The 19340-nt window shown below is 45.2% G+C and overlaps 1 protein-coding gene across 7 annotated transcripts; it reads right to left on the reverse strand.

Moving 5' to 3' along the window:
• Positions 1-3246: 3246 nt before the first annotated feature.
• On the reverse strand, positions 3247-15801 carry SPP2 (secreted phosphoprotein 2). Of its 7 annotated transcripts, none has more exons than XM_063162727.1 (8): positions 15646-15801; positions 15427-15551; positions 14078-14200; positions 12917-13027; positions 10790-10844; positions 9470-9580; positions 6768-6803; positions 3247-3518 (listed from the first exon to the last, which is right to left on the reverse strand). In XM_063162727.1, the coding sequence occupies exons 1-6, from the start codon at positions 15752-15754 to the stop codon at positions 9480-9482; spliced, it is 624 nt and encodes a 207-aa protein (XP_063018797.1). In that variant the 5' UTR covers positions 15755-15801; the 3' UTR covers positions 3247-3518; positions 6768-6803; positions 9470-9479. The 7 variants fall into 7 exon arrangements, with proteins under 7 accessions (XP_063018797.1, XP_063018799.1, XP_063018794.1 ...); XM_063162729.1 differs by having other exon boundaries at positions 3247-3521; XM_063162725.1 differs by lacking the exon at positions 3247-3518 and adding an exon at positions 5923-6032.
• Positions 15802-19340: the final 3539 nt, after the last annotated feature.

The following is a 19340-nucleotide window of genomic DNA, read 5'->3' on the forward strand; positions in this document are numbered from 1 at the left end:
GTCCAACCTGGCCTTGAACACTTCCAGGGGTGGGGTGTCCATCACGGAGCATCTGTGCCATGATGCCAAACAGAGGATCTGGCAAATGAGATGCTGTGGCACCCTGGAGCCCAAATTCCACAAGTGCTGACTGAAGGGAGAGAAGGGAACTGAGCCCAGTTTTTCCTGCGGTATCACTGCCTGGTGTTGCCCTTCATCCATCCCACACCACGGGAATTCCTGCCCAGACACTGTCAGCATAAAAAGTGTCGCGGTGAACAAAAAACCAAGCAGAGAAAATGAATGTGAAAGGAGTGATTCTGCCGTGGATGCAGGTTTTAGAAGTCAGCACTTTCCACCCTTCCCTGGGGACAGACTGCAGTGCTGGAGGTCTGGGCAGGGTGTCCTGTCCCATGTGGGGACAGCAGCTGCAGTTGCTCCTGTTCATTCCCCAAATCACTACACAGATCCAAACTCTCACTTCTTTCCTCACCCTACAACTGCTTTGCATCGGAAGGGTGACAACATTTCACCTTCTGGTAGGGCAACAAAGCTCAAGCAAAGTCTCTGTATGCACCAATGACAAGACCTCAGCCTCACCCCCTGTGGCTTTGCTGTCTCCCTTCCATTTTTTGCTGTCCCAGAGTTTCTGAACAGCCTCAAAGTCTGCAAGAGGAGAGAATTTCTACTCTGCACATTCCTTCCAGGGCAAGTAGTGCCTCTAAGGGTGAGGGGAAAGCTCCCTCCCTGTCCCTGCTGCTGCATAAATCTCCACTCCCCAAGCAAAATCCAACAACAAAACTCAAGGTCTGCTTACACAGCCCAAACTCTCAGCCAGGGGAGCTGGAAAGGAGCATCCCTAGCAAGGGTCATTGGTGTGTTGGAGCACCGAGTGCTTGAGTCAGCAATTTGGGACCAGGAAAGGCTCAGGAAAGTGATGTGGACAAAGGAAATATTGCTCCCTGCTGCCAGATAAGCATCTGCACAGCAGATGCCACATCGGCTCCTCCTAGGTGTGAAGGCATTTGCATGCGTGCAGCCAGGAGCTTAAAGTACACTGCAATCTTTTTGGCTAGGGGGGAAGAAAAATGAAAAAAAAAAAAAAAAAAAAAAAACCCAAAAAAGGTGGGGGTTTTTTCCCTCTTTTTTTTTTTTTTTTTTTTTTTTTTGGTGTGTGTGAGTGTGTAGAGAAGTGCACGTTTAATTATCACATATTAGCAAAATACAGAGTCATAAAATATCCTGAGTCAGAGGGGCCCACAAGGATTGTTGAATCCAGCTCCTGGCCCTAAGAACTGCCTGTTGGGGAACTGGGAAAAGAAAAGCAAGACTGAAACAGGGAAGAGTGCAAGCCCAGCTGAAGCTGTTTCCTCTATCAATCCACCTCATCCGTTCCAGGAAACAAAGCCAGGTCTTGGAGAAACAGGTCAGCAAGGTCTTCTGCTCACCTGGGCCAGAAAGACATGTAATAAAAAGACCTAAGCCACAATCTCTTGAGCTCAGGAGTTTCAGAAAGCACCTAGGCTGTTCCTGTCCAATGAAGAGTCATGGTTCTACCTAAAATCAGCACAGATAGCTGAAATTAGCCCTATTGGGAAAGAAGATGCTCAGCAAAAATTCGGGAGAGACAGATCATGGACGACTCTGGCACTGGGTGTTCAGAGCAAAGGAATCATAGAATACCAGGCTGGTTTGGGCTGGAAGGGACCTTAAAGCTCATCTCATCCCACCCCCCTGCCACGGGCAGGGACACCTTCCACCATCCCAGGCTGCTCCAAGCCCCATCCAGCCTGGCCTTGAACGTTCCCAGTCCAAGCAAGGTCATGGATGAAGGTCATCCAAGCAAAGCAAATCAACCATGGAAGAGGAAAACATCACTGTCTCTGTTAGACCTTTGTCAGCACCCTCTGCTCCCTGCTACCACGGTGGTCATTGAGGGCTCTGACTGCATCTTCTCAAGATTTTGAGGTGGAAATTCCTACAAATCAGGTTACCTCACTGCAGTCAGGAGGGGAAAATAGGTGAGAGTCAAACTGGGTGGGAGAATGGCTTTAGAGAGAAAAATTAGTTGATTTTGACTAATAAAGCCTTAAAAAAACCCAATAAGAATCCCCCAAGCTGCATAACAACCTTCCATTTCCCAAAGAGCTGCAGGGTGGGCTCTGTGCAGGAGGTGGAGAGAAGGGGATCAGGATCGAGATCAGGATCAGGACCAGGATCGAGATCGGGATCAGGACTAGGATTGGGATCAGGGTCGGGATTGGGATCAGGATTGGGATGAGGGTCAGAATCAGGATCGGGATTGGGATCAGGATCAGGATCAGGATTGGAATCAGAGTCGGGATCAGGATCAGGGTCGGGATCAGGATCAGGGTCAGGATCAGGGTCGGGATCGGGATCAGGATCGGGATCAGGGTCGGGATCAGGATCGGGATTGGGATCAGGATCAGGATCAGGATTGGAATCAGAGTCGGGATCAGGATCAGAGTCGGGATCAGGATCAGGATTGGGATCGGGATCAGGATCGGGATCGGGATCATGATCAGGATTGGGATGAGGGTCAGGATCAGGATCGGGATCAGGATCAGGATCAGGATTGGGACCAGGGTCAGGATTGGGATCAGGATCAGGATTAGGATTAGGATTTGGATCAGGATCAGGATCAGGATCAGGATCAGGATCAGGATCGAGATCGGGATCAGGATCAGGATCGGGATCGGGGTCAGGATCAGGATCGGGATTAGGGTCAGGATCAGGATTGGGATCAGGGTCAGGATCAGGGTCAGGATTGGGATCAGTGTCGGGATCAGGATCAGGATTTGGATCAGGACTAGGATCAGGATTGGGATCAGGGTCAGGATTAGAATCAGGGTCGGGATCAGGATCAGGATCGGGATCAGGATCAGGACTAGGATCAGGATCAGGATCAGGATTGGGATCAGGACTGCTGAGACCTTTCCCAGGTGAGGAATACATCAGAGGTGTGCTCTAACCTGTCTTTCTTCCAAAAGCCATTAGTACCTGACAATCATCGTCATTAGCAGCCCCCAGCTCTCCACATTAGTGACCAAGAACTCATTAAAGCCAAATTCCTGGTGGGCTTCAACTCCATCCTCTGGATTTGGAGAAAGGCTTCTCTGTCCGCAGCTGCTGCAGCCGGGAGAGACAGGAATTGAGTGTGGGTGTATTCGTTTGAATAATCAATAACTAGCCGGGAACTTCACAGAAAATTATAAGCAAAGCAGAAAGAAACACAGAACAAACAAATGGAATAATGATGTTTTAATAGCATCATTATGGGACGGTGGAAACGTCCTGGACACAGCTGAATTGGAGTTCTCCCAGGGATACCTAACACATCAGAAGGGCTGTTGATGCATGAGGGTGTATTTAGCATCTCATGAGCAGAAAGGGAGTTTGGGGAAAGACTCTCACTCCACGGAAGAAAAATTTTTTTCACCAAAAAAGGAAAGGCCAAGGCATCAGGTTCTTTCTCCCCATGCTGGATCTTTGAATCTTGACTCTTCTCATTCTCCAATCTGCTTTAAAAACAGAGAGGAAGGAGAAATGTCTGAGAAATTGTCTCAGAGCCATCCTTGGGAAAAGTGTATTCAGCTTCAACAAGTTGCTTATTAATTTGCTTCCCACCCCATGGAATCTGCAAAAAGAAACTTGCACATGCAAAACATTTCATATGTGCACAAATGTCATGGCAGTGGCTAATTAGGGTAAAAAAAAAGGAATAAAAAGAAGCAGACTGTTAGAAAAATTAACAACAGTGAAAAAAGGGACACAAATCTACACATATTGTCAAGTCTCAAAAGCAGAGATGGTCGAGGCTAGAAGCTGATGTATGGTCTGCCCTGAAATGGATCTGAATGGAGAGTACAGCATTCAGAAGAAATGGGAGATGTGCTTTTCCAAGGGAACATGTGACAGCTTCCCCAGCACCCCAGAGCCCACACTGTGTCTTCAGCAAGTTGGTCACCATGGCAACTTGAGAAATTTTTCTGTGAGACAATTTTGTTAGTAAAATTTTAGAGATTATAGATTCGGGCAAGAAAGGAGAGTCCCCACATGTGGAAGGTTTTAAATATAGTGACTCTCTAAGAACAGCTTGTGCAGGAGCCACTGAATCCTGCCTGGAACCAGGCCCAGGCTCAGGCCCAGGCCCAGGCCTGCAGCCCTGGGCATGGGGGATGCCAGCACCAGCCACTGCAATCATTGCTGGGGACCAAGGGACAACAGCAGCAACAGGAACCAGAGGGATCACGGGAAATTCCAGCTCAGTTTAAGGAGAAAGTCTTCCCCCAAGAGTGCTCCTGTGTGTGTGTAGCCCACAGAGGATGAGGGATCTCTATCCCATGGTATTCCAACCTCAGCTACACAGCCCTGCTTTGGGAGGGCCCTCCTGTCTGTGTCATCCTTTGATGAGCTCATTTCTAAAACCCAGCACTGAGCAATAGGTTGAGAGCCCTTTCTGTCCCTCCAGGGAAGGAAGTCCTGTTGGTTTTCTCCTGGAATTAGACAGAGGGGCCTGTGAAGTGTAAGGGATCATGCAAGCTCTGGGCCCTCCCTAAGCAGGAACAATTTCCTCCATGTGGCTGTGGGTCTAATCCTTCAAAACACATCGAGAAGAGGGGGAGGACAAAGGGCAAGACCAAACTTGCTGCTGCTCACAGCATGGGGAGGCTGTCACAGCAATTCCCTCTCTGCTCCAACACGTCTGCCACGCTCTGACCCCTGCAGCAGGACAGGTCCTGCCTGGCTCTGTTTGCCTGCGAACAGATGACAGCACGCTGTCCCCTGCCACAGCACATCACAGCTGCCAGGTGGCACTGAGGACTCGGCCAGCAGGGCCAGGTTCTGTGATAAAACAGCATCCTGACATTTCCCCAAGCACCAAACTGCTCCCAAAGCCCATCCAACACGGAGCTCACACACCCTGCCACAGATCCCACCCTGCAGGGATTCTCCTTCCCTCTGCTGCTTCACTTTTCTTTTTTTTTACTTTTTTTTTTCTCCCACAGAAAGCAATAAGCAGCTTTATGAGGACCGTAGAAAGTGGGTGAGCGGGAGAGGCAAAAACAAAGATATGAGTGTCGCAGACATCTTTTCATGTAAAATCTTTCCCTTAAGATTTTTTCTTCCTGAGAAGCTGAGAGGCCTCAAAGACAAAATGTAAACAATGACTGTCTGCTGCTGTGAAATGCATCAGGTAAATTTTTGATTAGCCCATCTTGGATGTTTATAATTAATGGCCAATCAAGGCCCAGCTGTCTCGGACAAAGACAGCTGCCTTTTGTTATCATTCTTTCTTTCCTTTCTATTCATAGCCTAGCCTTCTGATGAGAAATTTTTCTTGTATTCTTTTAGTATAGTTTTAATGTAATATATATATCATAAAATAATAAATCAAACCTTCTGAAATATGAAGTCAACACCCTCGTCTCTTCCCTCATCTAAAAACCCCTGTGAACATCATCACACATGAGGATATAAAACCACAACTAAAATCAAGCAGCTCCTTAATGAGGGCACTGGTGATTAAAGCTCAGTTTTCCACACCCTAGGAGAGCTGAGAACCCTGCTCTGCTATTGTATTTACAGGAGACAGATAAACAAGCACCCATTTCAGTCTGAAGGTCAGATCCTGGATTTCTTAGGTGTAAGAAGAGGCCCAATGCTGCCTGATACTCTTCCATTAAAAAAAACCAGCTCTGATATTTAAGGATGCCACTTCTGCACATGCAGTGCTGCTAATCAGCTCCTCAGGACTGCCAGCATCGAGCTGTGCCAGGTGACAGAGTCCTCACTCAGGGAGCAATTGTACGGAAAATACAGAAAACTCGAGGAGGAAATCACAGCCCCTTGGCTCAGCACTGAAGAAAGCTGATTTCCTGTTAAATCACTTTTCTGGTGTGATTAACGAGCAAGACACAATCAGCATTCACCATCTACTTGTATTTTGCAAAGGCAGGAACTTGCTTCTTGATTTTTCCATTCAAGGACATGAAGTATTGCTGGGGAGACTCCAGATGTAATTCACGGGTCTGCACAAGAAAAAGCTGCCTTAGGCAGGTGATTTTGGGACAGCAAAGCATCAGGGCCCTTTTGCTCCCTGGGGATTAAGGTGGTGGCAAGTTTGAGGCATTTTTAGGCTCCTCTTTGCAATTCAGAGCAGCATCAAGCATATTCCAGCTCAGGTTGTTAACAGGTGATCAGCTCTTGTACAGCAGCTTTTCCCCCCCTCCCGTCACTCCCTGTGTGCCTGAACTATTTATGGGAAAGGCTGGCCCCAGAGCATGCCACGGGAATTTCACAATCTCCCCAGTTTGGAGATGGACGGGGAAATAAATCCAGAAAATCTGATTAGGACTTGTCACTGAAGTAAGCTCATTAATCATTGATGGGGTTTTTCATATTCAATTTCTAATTCCTGCAGGCACCAGCAGACTGGTGGGTCTGAAGACTGCAGACTTGAAAATGTTCTTTATGTAACAATGGCACTGATTTTATTTTTTCCCCCTCCTGAATATTTAGTACATTCTAATAAATAAAAAGAGCTACAAAGCACCAGTGAGTTCATTTAGACTGGCTTCTTGCACAAAGTCAGGCACGGAATTTTCCTGAAATAATTCCTGAAGCCAAAAAGATAAGAAGGCCTAGCTCAGAAATGTAAAATCCAGCATGAAAAGCTGTCAGCCACTTGCCTGAGCAATTTTTGCAGCAGTCAGTTACCCATTCTGGAGTGTAAAAGAAAAAAAAAATCACATTTCATTCCTTACCTGGACTTGTCTAGCTTCGCCTGTCAGCACCAGGTTCTTTCAGAAAGAGATGAAAGTCTCCTATTATTGAATTGCTATTTCCCCAGCCTCCCCCAAAACTGTCTCAGTTAAGCCAAGCCAGTAGAGCCTACTGCCATTTCAAAACTCAGCACTCATTTCTCATGCCCCCACCAAGCCCTGCATGGCTCGTAATAATGCCAGCCAGGATCACACATATGCCAAAACCCAGGAGAAACAGCAGGGAACAACTTTTCCTGGCCTCAGACACATGAAATCTGTTTAATTTTTGGCTTCAAATGAAATCCTCTAATTCTGGATACCAGCAAAATGAGGAAGATTCCTTTCCAGGCCTTGCAACTAATAAGTCAAATTGATAAAAGTAAGAGGAACAAGGAGCTTTGGGGGGCAGCGTTGATATTCTCTTTAAATCTCCTGATGTATCTGCCTCTGACACGTCCAAAACCCAGGAAACTCCTTGGAAAAAACAGCTCCACAGCTGACACATGCATGAAATACAGCTCCATAAATGACACTTGCAACCAATTTCTAAAAGCAAGCAGAAAGTATTAAATTTCAAACTGCTCTGGGTTTCAAGAACCATAAATTTCTCCCTGCTTGCTTCACGCTCTGTTCTCAGGAAGGTTTTACATCTTGCTTTCGGGTTGGAGATTTGTTGGAAGTTAGGCACAAGAACACAAAGCATTTCTGAGTGCTGCTGAAAGGGGATAGCTCTCCTCCAGAGCCAGAGAACTGAACATACCTAGCACTGCCCAAAAGGCAAAGAAAAGTCAGAGATTCCTGTAAGAAGACAGGCAGTGATTAAAAAGGGCCTATTGGCTTTAGTGGCTCGGGGATAAACCAAAATAGCATATGGATTTAATGAAATGATTCTTACAAACACAGCAGAGAGCCTGGGTTTTCCCTTTGATATCTCGTTTCCAGGAGAGCAGGAGCCCTGTCTCCTCCAGCACATCGAGGTTTACCACGGATATGCTTATGAGTAACATGTGTTAGCTTTTGGTGAGTCACCGGTGCTAAATTCCATCTAAAACTGTCTCAGTTTCCAGCGCAGCAGGCTGGAGCTGAGCTCCACACGCAGGGAGCACTCAGTTCTGGCAAGGCACAGGCACACAGACCTGCTAATGATATGTACCCGAAGAAGCCTTTTTAATCACAAAGACAGAGCACTAAGTAATTTCCTCTCCCCAACCACTTCAAACCTGCTTAGCACGCCAAAGAATGAGCTCATTCCGTGCTGCTAAAACTCTTTCGAACCGCTTCCCTTTAGATTAAGGCACTGAGAGGGCAGGTAAAGCATCAGCAGCAATTAGAGCTGCTCCCACACAGAGCCGCAGAGGCAGGTCAGCAAAGGTGATTTCTGTAGGATAGGCTCTGCCGGCTCCAATAAATCACGGCTGCCTTTCATTAGCATTCCCGTTAATTGGCTTCCAAACATCTCCTTCACGGATTTTCCAAGTGCTTCTCCCCACCGTGGTTCTCCCAGATGCCTTCAGTTTTTGTTTGAGGAGCTGTGTGGCCTTGGGGCGTTTGATTTGGCACAAAGACAGGACCATTCCTCCACATCCCCTCTCTGGATATGCTCCAGCCCCTCACTGTCCTTGTGTGAAAAATGGGCATTTTATGATTGGCTTTTTGCAAATAATAAAATGAATATTATATGTGTTATGTTAGAAAGTGATGCTGTATTCATTTGCTTAAGTAGTGTGTTAAATATAGTTTTAGGTTATAACAAAATGTTACAATAGAAACTATTACTATAGAAACTTACTGCTATGTAAGATATTTTTTTTAAGAGAGGAGTGAGGTGCTTGCGCCAAGATAGCAGCCACAGGACACCCGAATCTTTCAGAGAAACAGAATTTATTGCTCCATTATCAGAATAAACGAACTTCTTCCCACCTTGCTCAGCCATGAAGATGCTGTCAAGATTCAGAGGAAGAAGCTGACGCTGCCCAGACAGAATCCTGTGTTTGAATGGAATTTATGCATCATGTATGAGCTGTATGAATATGCAACAGGCTGTTGCTTTTAAGGGTTAATCCTCTGTTAACGTGTGTCCTTTTTCAGGCTTATTTTGCCCAGAAAAGGTACCCAGACTGTCCATAACTCTTAGTTCTTACTGTCTTATATTGTCCTAAATCCTAATTGTCCAAATTTTTATTACTCTGATTATATTACTATTTTTATAACCATTTTATTACTATTAAACTTCTTAAATTAAAAAGATAAGTGATTGGTGTTTTTCAAACTTGTCACAAGGAAAATGGGGGTGAAAAGGCCAGAAGCCTACACCAAACTCAGACTCTGAGTTTACAGAAGGATTTTCCTGCATGCTTTGCACACTGCCTGTACCCGCAGACACGGGTGTATATTGGAGGATACAGAATGGACAATTCAAAAGTGAGGCACAGCCACGAGCTCTGGAGGTGGGGTGTCTTCCAAGGAGATAAAAGTCCTTCATGCTGAGCAGTCACTTCCCACCCTGCCACAAAACCTGCAGACCCAGGCTATATAAAAGCTAAGCCTAACCTAAAGTCTACCCTGACCTGAGCCTCATCACCATGGGTGGTGCAGATCAGAAAGCTGTAGGAGCAGCAAAGTAGGAATGGCCTTTTGCAGCTGCAGTGTTCCTGGAGCTGTAGGCTCTGACTCTCTCAGCCCTAGCCCTAGGCCACACTCACCCAGGCCAGGTTATTCCATCCTGTCAGGGTTGGAGTAGCTGGGTTTGTTCCAGTCTCCACGGCTGCTGCCTCTTCCCCTTGAAGGGAAGGCTTCAGGAGCAAAGGCATCATCTAAAAAAAGAACATGGAGAAATCTGTAAGCATAAGATGCTTTCAGACTTGTGTGGATTGTTGCCCAGAGAAGCTGTGGCTGCCCCTGGATCCCTGCAAGAGTCCAGGGCCAGGTTGGATGGGGCTTGGAGCACCCTGGGATAGTGGAAGCTGTCCCTGCCCACATCAGGGGGTGGAACAGGATGATCTTTCAGATCCCTCCCAACCCATACCACTCTGTGATTCTAGAATAGACAATATTCAGCACTGCATTCTGCACTCACGTAGTGATTATGAGAGCACAAATCTGGCAATCCAAAAAATGGATAAACCTCAGCATGGCCTGGCTTGGCAGGACAGTGGCCTCTGCAGTGCCCTGTACCCTAAACTAGACACTCCTCTGCAAGGGAAAAAACAGCTGCCCATGTGTTCAAAACTGCAATGCAAGATGTTTTCCATTCCCATCTGTATGACAGATTACCTTTGTCAAGTGGGCAGTTTGCCTTATCTCTCTCTTTGAGTGACCACATTCACACCTCCCTGGGAGGGGACATTGCTGATAACAGACTATTGAATGTCACTGCATGGCTGATAAGAACTAGAACATCCCATTGGGAGATGTGAGCCCAGAGGGAGGAGCCAAGCATTGCTACCCAGATATTATCCAGAGGTGTTTGAGACACCAGCACGGCTTTCTCCACGGGATTCCCCAGAGGAACAGCAGCTGTCTCTCCTTCCACTGGATCTTCAGAGGAAGCATATATCCTTCTCTACAGATCCCCCTGCTCCGACAGAACCACCCCTGAGACTGCAGGAGGGCTGCAGCCACATTTCCAATGGGACTGCCACCAACAGCCTGACCCACAGGGAGTCAGGCTGGGTTCTGACTCTGTCACTGTTGTTCTGGTGTACTGCATTGTTTATTTTATCCTTTAATGTTTTTTCCTTTCCCTATTAAAGAACTGTTATTTCCTGCTCCCATATTTTTGCCTGAGAGCCCCTTAATTTCAAATTTATAGCAACTGGGAGGGGTGGGGAGGGTTTGCATTCTCCATTTCAGGAGAGGCTCCTGCCTTCCTTAGCAGACTCCTGTCTTTCCAAACCAAGACACCATGAGCAGGAGCAAACAGCTGATCTTTCACATTGACCTCTCCCTCAGACAGATGACCTTGAGATGTTCCAAGAGGAGAGCACAGGTCAGGGCGTTCCAGCATGGCAGAGCTGCCTTACCTTCCCTGGGAGCGCTGCCCCGCCTGTCAGGGGTCCTTATGGGCACGTGCATCATCTGGAAATTTAAGACATTTCTTTAAAAACCTCACCTGGCAAGAAGTCCCACCTCTCCATCCCCTCAGGCACGAGGTGATCACTAAAGTAATTCCAAACCTCATTCTTAATTTTGCTGCTAACAAGATTACTGCTGGTGCTCCTGCAATCCAGGGCTTGCACTCCATGATCCCATCAAACTCAGGGTGTTTATTCTGTGATGCCAGCCTCAGTCAATCACTGCCGCAGACATCTTTTGTGGAAAATCCTTTCCTTAGGATTTTTCCTCCTGAGAAGCTGTGAGGCCTCAGGGACAAAATGTAAACAATGGTTATCTGCTGCTGTGGAATGCAACAGGTGGATCTGTGATGGGTCTCATGTGGATGTTTGGAATTAATGGCCAGTCACAGCCCAGCTGGCTTAGACTCTCTGTCTGACCCCCAAACCTTTGTTATCATTCCTTTCTATTCTTAGCTTAGCTAGCCTTCTGATGAAATACTTTCTTCTATTCTTTTAGTATAGTTTTTAATGTAATATATATCATAAAATAATAAATCAAGCCTTCTGAAACATGGAGTCAGGTCCTCATCTCTTCCCTCATCTGAAAACTCCTGTGAACACCGTCACAAATCAGAATTCCTTCCCCTATCCAAACAGCACCACAGGTGCACCAACACCACCTGAGCCAAGCTGAGATCCCCTGAGCAGAGTCACAGCTCCACAGCAAGAGCTGCAATACACTTGCTGCAGCCCTCTGCAGAGGGAAACACTTTACTTTTCAAGTGCAGTAATTCCCTTTGGCATTTATTCCTTATTAACATTGCAGGAAATATATTCCCCAGCAGGAATATGGCAACAGCACTGAATTTTAAGTGATGGTTAAGAAAGACTTAAGGGGGAAGATGTCTGCTTGTAAAAGCAAGTGTTTGTGCTGAGTGCCCTGTTAAACAATGGTAATGTCACCCCACAGAGGACTGGCTGAACATCCCAGCCTGTGTTACACATTCCAGAGCTCCACATGCAGTCTTTCTGCTCTGCAGAGCCAGGCTTCCTGAGGTGAATGGAGATTTTGAGGAAAAAAAAAGAATGAATGAAGAGCTAATTTGGCAATTCAAGCCAAGGAAAAGTAACAAATGATCCTATTTGCTTACAAGGTGGCTGGAGAGGGACTTTCACAAGGGCTTGTAGTGACTGGACAAGGGAGACTGGCCTTAAACTGAAGGAGAGCAGGGTGAGATGGGATACTGGGGAGAAATCCATCCCTGTGAGGGTGGGGACGCCCTGGCACAGGGTGCCCAGAGAAGCTGGGGCTGCCCCTGGATCCCTGGAAGTGTTCCAGGGCAGGCTGAGCAGGGCTTGGAGCAGCCTGGGCTAGTGGAAAGTGTCCCATGGTAGGGGGTGGAACTGGATGGACTTAAAAGTTCCTTCCAACCCAAACCATTCTGTGATTCTACAGTTCAACTTCTTCATTTAGCTCCCTGAATTTTCCAAAAATAAAAGCTCTCCATATCCTTGCTTGTTAAATTGTGTTCCCTCAAGCACAACACCCACTGTAGAGAGCTGTGTTCTAAGTGCAAACACACAAGTTCAAGAGTCAGTTCATGGATAAAGCGGACCCTGGCACAGTTTGGAAACAATCAGTAGGGATTTCCAGGTTAGGTCAGCATTGAATAACACCCTCAAAGCCAAAAAAGAGCTCAAAAAGGGAACAAAGATCTCAGCAGACCAAATGTCCTTGGGCTGTGCTGGGAGCTGGGTTTGGTAACACAGCCAGAGCCACAGGGATTTGTGTGTGTGTCCAAGAAGTGCCAGTCACTGTTCTCCAGGCCCACACTCAAGGAAGGAAGTGCTGGAGGTGATAGATGTGCCAGGCTGCCACAGAGTGTCACCCTCTCCCAGACAAGGGCAGAGCCCTCAGCTGATGGAAAGGGAAGAGCCACAGCTGACAGCTGGATTTCAAACTACAGCCACTTTCCTGATCCAAACCTCCGCGTGCAACAGGAGCACACACAGACACCTGGAGTTCTCTTTAAAAGAGGCTAAGCAGAATTTTCACTCCTCCAGGGAGCAAAAATGGGTTTTCCCCTTCCTCACCTCCTCGCTGCTCATGGATTCAGAGCTGAACGCACTGCGATGGCACCGCACAGTGAGGTTGGCAATCAGCCCCCCGGAGACCTCCACAACGCTCCTGCAGGAAGCAGTGGGCTGCAACAGAACAAAACAGAGCCAATCTCACAGAGCAAACATCCAATACCAACCCTCAGTGGTGGTAGGAACCTGCAGAAGGATTTCAGAAACAAATTCAAAGAGAAAGAAATCAGAGAACAATTGTACAACATGTTATGGCCCCCCAGCTATGTGTTGTACAAACCTCTGAGCCTGCTTGGGATAGGAGAAAACCTCTCCACATCCTTTTCACAGCTCAGCACAAAGAGAAGGGCAGTGCAGGGCTATGCCAACAGCAGCCCCAGCTCTGGAAGTTAAACTACCCTCAAAGATGTTGTCTCTGCAATTAGACAAAAACTGCAGCTAAACCCGCACTCAAGTTTGGAAAACGTATCCTCACACTACCATATTGCCCTAAGAAGAAGAGGAGGATTGTGTCAGTTTAGGATACAGGGATAACACTGCAGCAGCCAACTTTTGAGTTCCTAAAGAAAAAAAGCAAAGCAATAACCAAGAACACTGTGTGGTGCCATCTACACACACATGAGCTGCTTAGCTCCAGAGCAGAGAGGAGATTAGGCCCAAGGAACTGTGCACAGAGAAGTCAAAGACAATGTATTTCCACCAAAGCTGGTGATTTAAGACTCAGAAGAGAGCAAGAGCTGTGTCAAGATCCTTTTTATTTCAGGCTGAGTGAAAAATCCAAAAGAGATCAGCACTGTGAGCACACAGGGGGGATCTGCATGACATGTAAGGTAACCCTTCATGTGGTGCCCAGATAGGGGAAAGCAAGTGAAACATCAGCTCTTAACTTAGAGAATAAGCCATTCCTTCAAGGATTTTGCCCCAAAAGCACACATACCTTTACCACACGCTGCTCCCAAACACAAATCCTCTTTTCAGCTCCCTGCCCTCCCCACTGAGCAGGCAGAAGAGCTTCCCACCACTGACCCTTCCCACCCAACGCCCACTCCATGCTGCAGGTTGTATAAAAAGCAGCCAGCCATTCCTCACCTCTCAGCACCAGCAGCACTGCAGCCCTTCCCCTGCATGGAGGGGAGGGTTCCCAGTGCCAGCAGGAGCACCTACCACGAAAGGGCCACTTTTGAAGTCACAGGTGGAGGGGTCTCTCCCCGAAGCTTTGGTGCACACGGTCTCGCGGATGCTGAAGCGCAGATCTAACCCGTAAGTATCGCTGTCCCACGTGTCCACCTGGTGAGAGCAGGGTCAACACAACACAGAATTAGTCCTTTTTGATTATTCCTTTGTTTTTTCTCATAGTCCAATCAATGCTTCAGTGCCACCCTGATTTTTTAAGATTTTCTAAGCCTTCTGATGTTTACATTTTTGTAACGAACTTTCTCACGCACTTTCTGTAAATAACTTATTGTTTTGCATTCTTTTATGGTGGAGGAGAAATTTAATGGACAGTTGGTTTGTCCAGTGTCATTGGAGAGGTGGCACTGTCACCCTCCAATCCACTGTCACTTTTGGAAATCTATAAATGTTGGAGTCAGAAAATAAACTTCTCCTTTTTACCTTGAGAACAGCAGCGTGTCCACATCATGTTATTTTGTGTCTTACAGTGACACTTTAGCTCAAGATGGGAGACTTAAAAAGAAAATTATAAAAAGCAATGCCCCAAAAAACCCCTCAACAAACAACAAATTCCCACTACTTTCAAATACTTGGGGGTTTTAATCCAAATTGTATAAACCCATATGTCATCTTGACATTCATTCTTGCAGAGACTTGATACAGGCCACCTATAGGAACAGAAAGGTTCTGAGGGTCTTCAGGAGCATGGACATCATAACTTTGAATTAATAAGTTTTAACAGAAAGGAAAGTTCAGGAGCATGGACATCATAACTTTGAATTAAGAAGTTTGTACTCCTTAACTTGGGGACTATCCAGTACAATTCTGAGCACCACAAATTAAAACAGATAGGGGTTTCTTGCTTGCACTTAGTCTCTAGCAGATTTAAACCAGAATTGGTGCATAGAGACAGATGGTATAAATAAAGATCAGAGAAAGAATCCTGAATTGTGGGGGCATTTAACCAGCGAAGAGCTCCGGATGAGCCAAGGTGCTTGATGCCCAAAGCAAAGCAGTTCGCTGGAGGTATTTAAAAACATCACTTTTCAACAAAATCCTACAAGACAGCCCTCAAGGACTAGGCATGAAAAATTAGGCATGAAAAACCACTCTAGGCATGAAAAATCGGAATTCCTAATTTATCTTAATTACAAACTTACATACAAAAGATATTTAGGTTCCTGAAGCTGTAAGTTCAAATAATGGCCCAAACTGCTGCTCTTTCAAGCAGCATCAGCCAACTCCAACCAAACCTGGGTTTCCAGGACTGGGTGAAAAGGAGTTTTCCATCCCAGGACAGCTCATTTCAGGTAAAGGATCTCTGTTGTCTGTGTACTTACACCCATGACTCGGCTCCTGACAACACCATACAGGTTTCTGCTCCATGACTGGGAATTGATCCGGGCAATGGAAGCATTGAGAGCCTCCTCTGTGACAGGGAGGTCATAGTCATACACTGGGAACCCTGAGAGGGAGGCACAGTTCCATCAGAAGTCCATTGGAGGATTATACTTTTCCCCCCAAACCACCCTAAAAAGGAGGACAAGGCTCCAACTTACCTGAACATGAGAAAACGCTCAAAGTGAGGAGGAAAATTATGATCCTCATTGTGTGTCTTCCAAAAATCCTCCAGGCTTTTTCCTTTCCAAGCAAGGATTCCCAGTGCATATCCCTCTGTCTTTATATAAATGCAGCCTGACCTTCCCACAGAGTCCAAGCTGTGCTCCAAACATTGCCCTTTAAACAGAATTGATCCAAGAGTAAATATTTGTTGTCAGCTTTTCTCCATTTAGCAGTAATTCTCTGATAATCGATGGGCTGCGGTGCCTTTTTCCCACGACTGAATTCCCCTCTGGAAAGCACTGAATTCCTGATATGTTTGTAGCCAAAAGGCTACTAGAATCCAGTTATTTTGTCCTCTTTTAGCCACCAGTTTTCCATGGGGTGAGCCAATTCTGTCCTTAGCACTGGACCCAGGACATTCATGTCTTGGCAGCACCTGGGAGCACTTCCAAGTTGGCATTCCCTGAGGATTTCCCAGCACCAGAGGGGAATTCAGCCACGAGGAACTGCCACCATCACCCTGCAGACCAAAGCACCCATGAGAATCTTTCTAGACACCAGGCACATGGCAGATCACTGGGACACGCAGTTTCTGCCCAAAAGTTAACGGGACTTTTGGAAAATGATATTGGAAACTGCAGCTTTCAAGCAAACTCACCTGTTGCTGCCTGTTCACAAGGCAGAGGTGGGCGTAACCATGTCCATTCTGAAGGGAAAATGAGTGAAAATATGTGAAAATAGTGAAAATATGAAATATTTAATTAAAATATAAATATAAAACAATATAAATATAAATATAAATATATAAAATATTTTTAAAATTTGAAATGTAAATTTTAAATTTTAAAATATAAATAATTTTAAATATATATACATTTTAAAATATATTTATAAAATAATGAAAATAGCAAAAATATGAAAATGAAAAAATGTGGGAAAGTATGGGAAAATATAGGAAAATATGGGAAAATATGGGAAAATATGGAATGTTTTAATTAAAATTGATAAAAATAAAAATATAAATTTAAATAAAATTTAAAATGTATATTTTAAATTTTAAAATATAAATATTTTTTAAATAAAGATAAATTTAAAAATATGTTTATAAAATAATGAAAATATGAAAATATTCTTCCATATGAGCGAAATTCCTCCATTAACCATCAAATTACAGCTCTTGAATTCTGTGGCATGGGGCCATTTTAGGAACTCCCCAAACAGAAGAACTTGCAGGAGGCTCAAATTTGATAAGAAAAAGCCTAAAGTTCCTCCTGCTTGTAAGCAAAAAAGGAAAAGGGGTGGGCACTGCTTGCCAGCCAGCTTGGATTTCAGCATTGGGAATGGGGTCAAATACGCTGATTGAAACTTTTCCCAGCCAAAAGCCAGAGCCTCTCTCTACATCCATTCTCCTTGTTCCCTGCAGCTGATGATGTTCTCTCCTAGCTCTTGGACTGTGGGAAATGGATTTGTAGAGAGTTCTCTACAGTATGCATCCATATGCAAACTTTGATTAAAATACTGACTTAGAAATGCCATGGAATAGGACAGATATGGTTGAGAAAGAAATGGAGCTAGAAACAAGTTTCAAAGGATGCCTTTGCAAATAAAACTGGAGAAATAGAACTGTGAAAAATGCAATGTAGTGGGACCCACAAGGGGTAATTTTTGATGATTGGTTTTAAGGCATTTACAGCATGGTGTATGCAAAAGCTGGTAGGCCAAGAAATGCTTATAATGTATTGTAATTAGGAAATAATTGGCTTTTGATTGTGATGGCATGAATTGTAACATCATTATAACTTTACAGAATCACAGAATAATGAGGTTGGAAGAGACCTCTAAGATCATCGATTCCAACCTACGCCCTAACACCTCACCTAGACTATAGCACCAAGTGCTATGCCCAGTCTTTTTATTTTAACACATCCAGAGATGGTGATTCCACCACCTCCTTGGGAAGAGCATTCCAGTACTTTATTATTCTTTCTATTCTTTTAATTGCCTCACCCTTCACATGAGACTGAAAATGGAATAAAAGTCTTTAAAACACCTCTCAGTTGCCCCATCTCTGAGTCAGAAAAGGGAATTGTCCAACACTGGACACCCTCGCCTGTAGCCAGGAATGTTCTGCTGTGTCTGTGGCCACGTCAGAGCACCACAATACTAAGGGTTTAAAGTGAGCTGGAGACTCTCAGGAACAGCCTTTTGTGCCCTGCCCAGCTTTCCTGCTGCCAGAGGCAAGACCAGGCTGCCTCAGGTCAAGGGAAAGCCTCCAGGTGAGCTCTTTGACCCGCTTCTGCGGTGGTTTCTCTACAATCAGTCAGAGGCAATGCTGAATAAAGTTCATTCTGTTATAAAGGATAAAAAAATGTTGATAAATGGTAATAATTTTCATTCACCAGTGTCTGCATTTGAGCTGATCCAGTGTTCTAATATTTTTATATTATTTTTCTGTGTTGCAATGTTTTCTGTGGCTCAAATGTCATTTGGAAGAAGGAGTGGCTTTGTTTTGCTATTGAAGATGGGTCATAGAGTTGATTAAAGTATTTTGATTCCTGAATGTTAATCAAAGAAATGTGTTTTGATTTTTTAAACTCATCCTTCTCATTTAAAGCAATATCTCAGGTTCCTTCCTTATGAAAGGCTGGGAATTAGAGACAGAAAGATCCAAACTCAACACAACTTTTGTCAGAAATAAGCATGTGCTGAGATTGTGACAGATGAGGGAGTGTTTTCCTTTCAGCGTTTTCCTTTCTCCCCACATTCCTTGGCAAAGAGGCATCTGGGTGGTTGTAGCATTATGTGTTCTGCCTCCCATCTCAGTTCTGGGATGGATGTTTGCACTTCTTTGTGCCCTGCTGTTCCAGAAACTGAGGAAGGAATTCTGCCCAGTGGAATGAGACCACTCAAACAGAAAGGCCTTGGCATTCTGAGGCCCAAGATCCTTGTTTTTCACCTTGCTGCAGTGATCTGGATAACATTTAGATTTCCTCTTCATCCCTAAAAAGGCAACCACTTGCCTTTTGTATGCTGGGACCAGTTAATACATCACTAGAAGGTGAATATGTAAAATTCCTTCCCAACCACTGAGGCACAGCGTTGTAGCCAGCGCAAGAGTAAATTTAAATATTGAGCCCACTGCAGAGTTTAAAGACTGTCCTCTTAGAGCAAATCTTATAAAATGCTGCCAGCAGGATGGTAGTAATGCTGAGTGGGACTTGGAAATTGTTTGATGAAATCCAAGTTCCTCTGCAGGGCCCTGGCTTTACAGCACCTGGACAAGAGATGTTTGCTATTCCAGCTCCCTGAATCTCTGATTTCAGTATTTTTAAGCAGTGGAACAAATTTTACATTTTTGCACTCAAGTTCTGGGTTTCTGGGGAGGTCTGAGCCTTTCTCCACGTTCTCTTTGTGCCCAGCTTCCAGCACCTGCTGAAAAGGACTCTGCTGGGAAACACCAGGTAGAGAGTGGTGCCGTGGCACACAGAGAAGTGATGAAAGGTGAGATGGAGAATTGGCAGTTTCAGGAGCAAACTTGGACTCTGCCACCAGCAATTTCCAGAAGTCAAGGCAGCTTGGGGCAGAGGGAGGGAGTTGTATCCGATTTAATCTACACACCAAACAGGCGTTGGTTAAGTAAGAAATGAGGAAATTAAAGTGCCTCTCTTGGATGACTATTTTCAGACTCCTT

Source organism: Melospiza melodia, chromosome 8, assembly GCF_035770615.1.
Source record: "Melospiza melodia melodia isolate bMelMel2 chromosome 8, bMelMel2.pri, whole genome shotgun sequence".
NCBI classification, from domain to species: domain Eukaryota; kingdom Metazoa; phylum Chordata; class Aves; order Passeriformes; family Passerellidae; genus Melospiza; species Melospiza melodia.

Excerpts from the sequence above, each read along its gene's own strand:
- SPP2 (XM_063162724.1), bottom strand. The coding sequence starts at position 15,754 with ATGCACTGGGAATCCTTGCTTGGAAAGGAAAAAGCCTGGAGGATTTTT. Across the intron at positions 14,201-15,426 it reads TCAGGAGCCGAGTCATGGGT|GTGGACACGTGGGACAGCGA; the intron begins GTAAGTACACAG and ends TGCTCTCACCAG. Across the intron at positions 9,581-10,789 it reads GGGCAGCGCTCCCAGGGAAG|ATGATGCCTTTGCTCCTGAA; the intron begins GTAAGGCAGCTC and ends TTCTTTTTTTAG.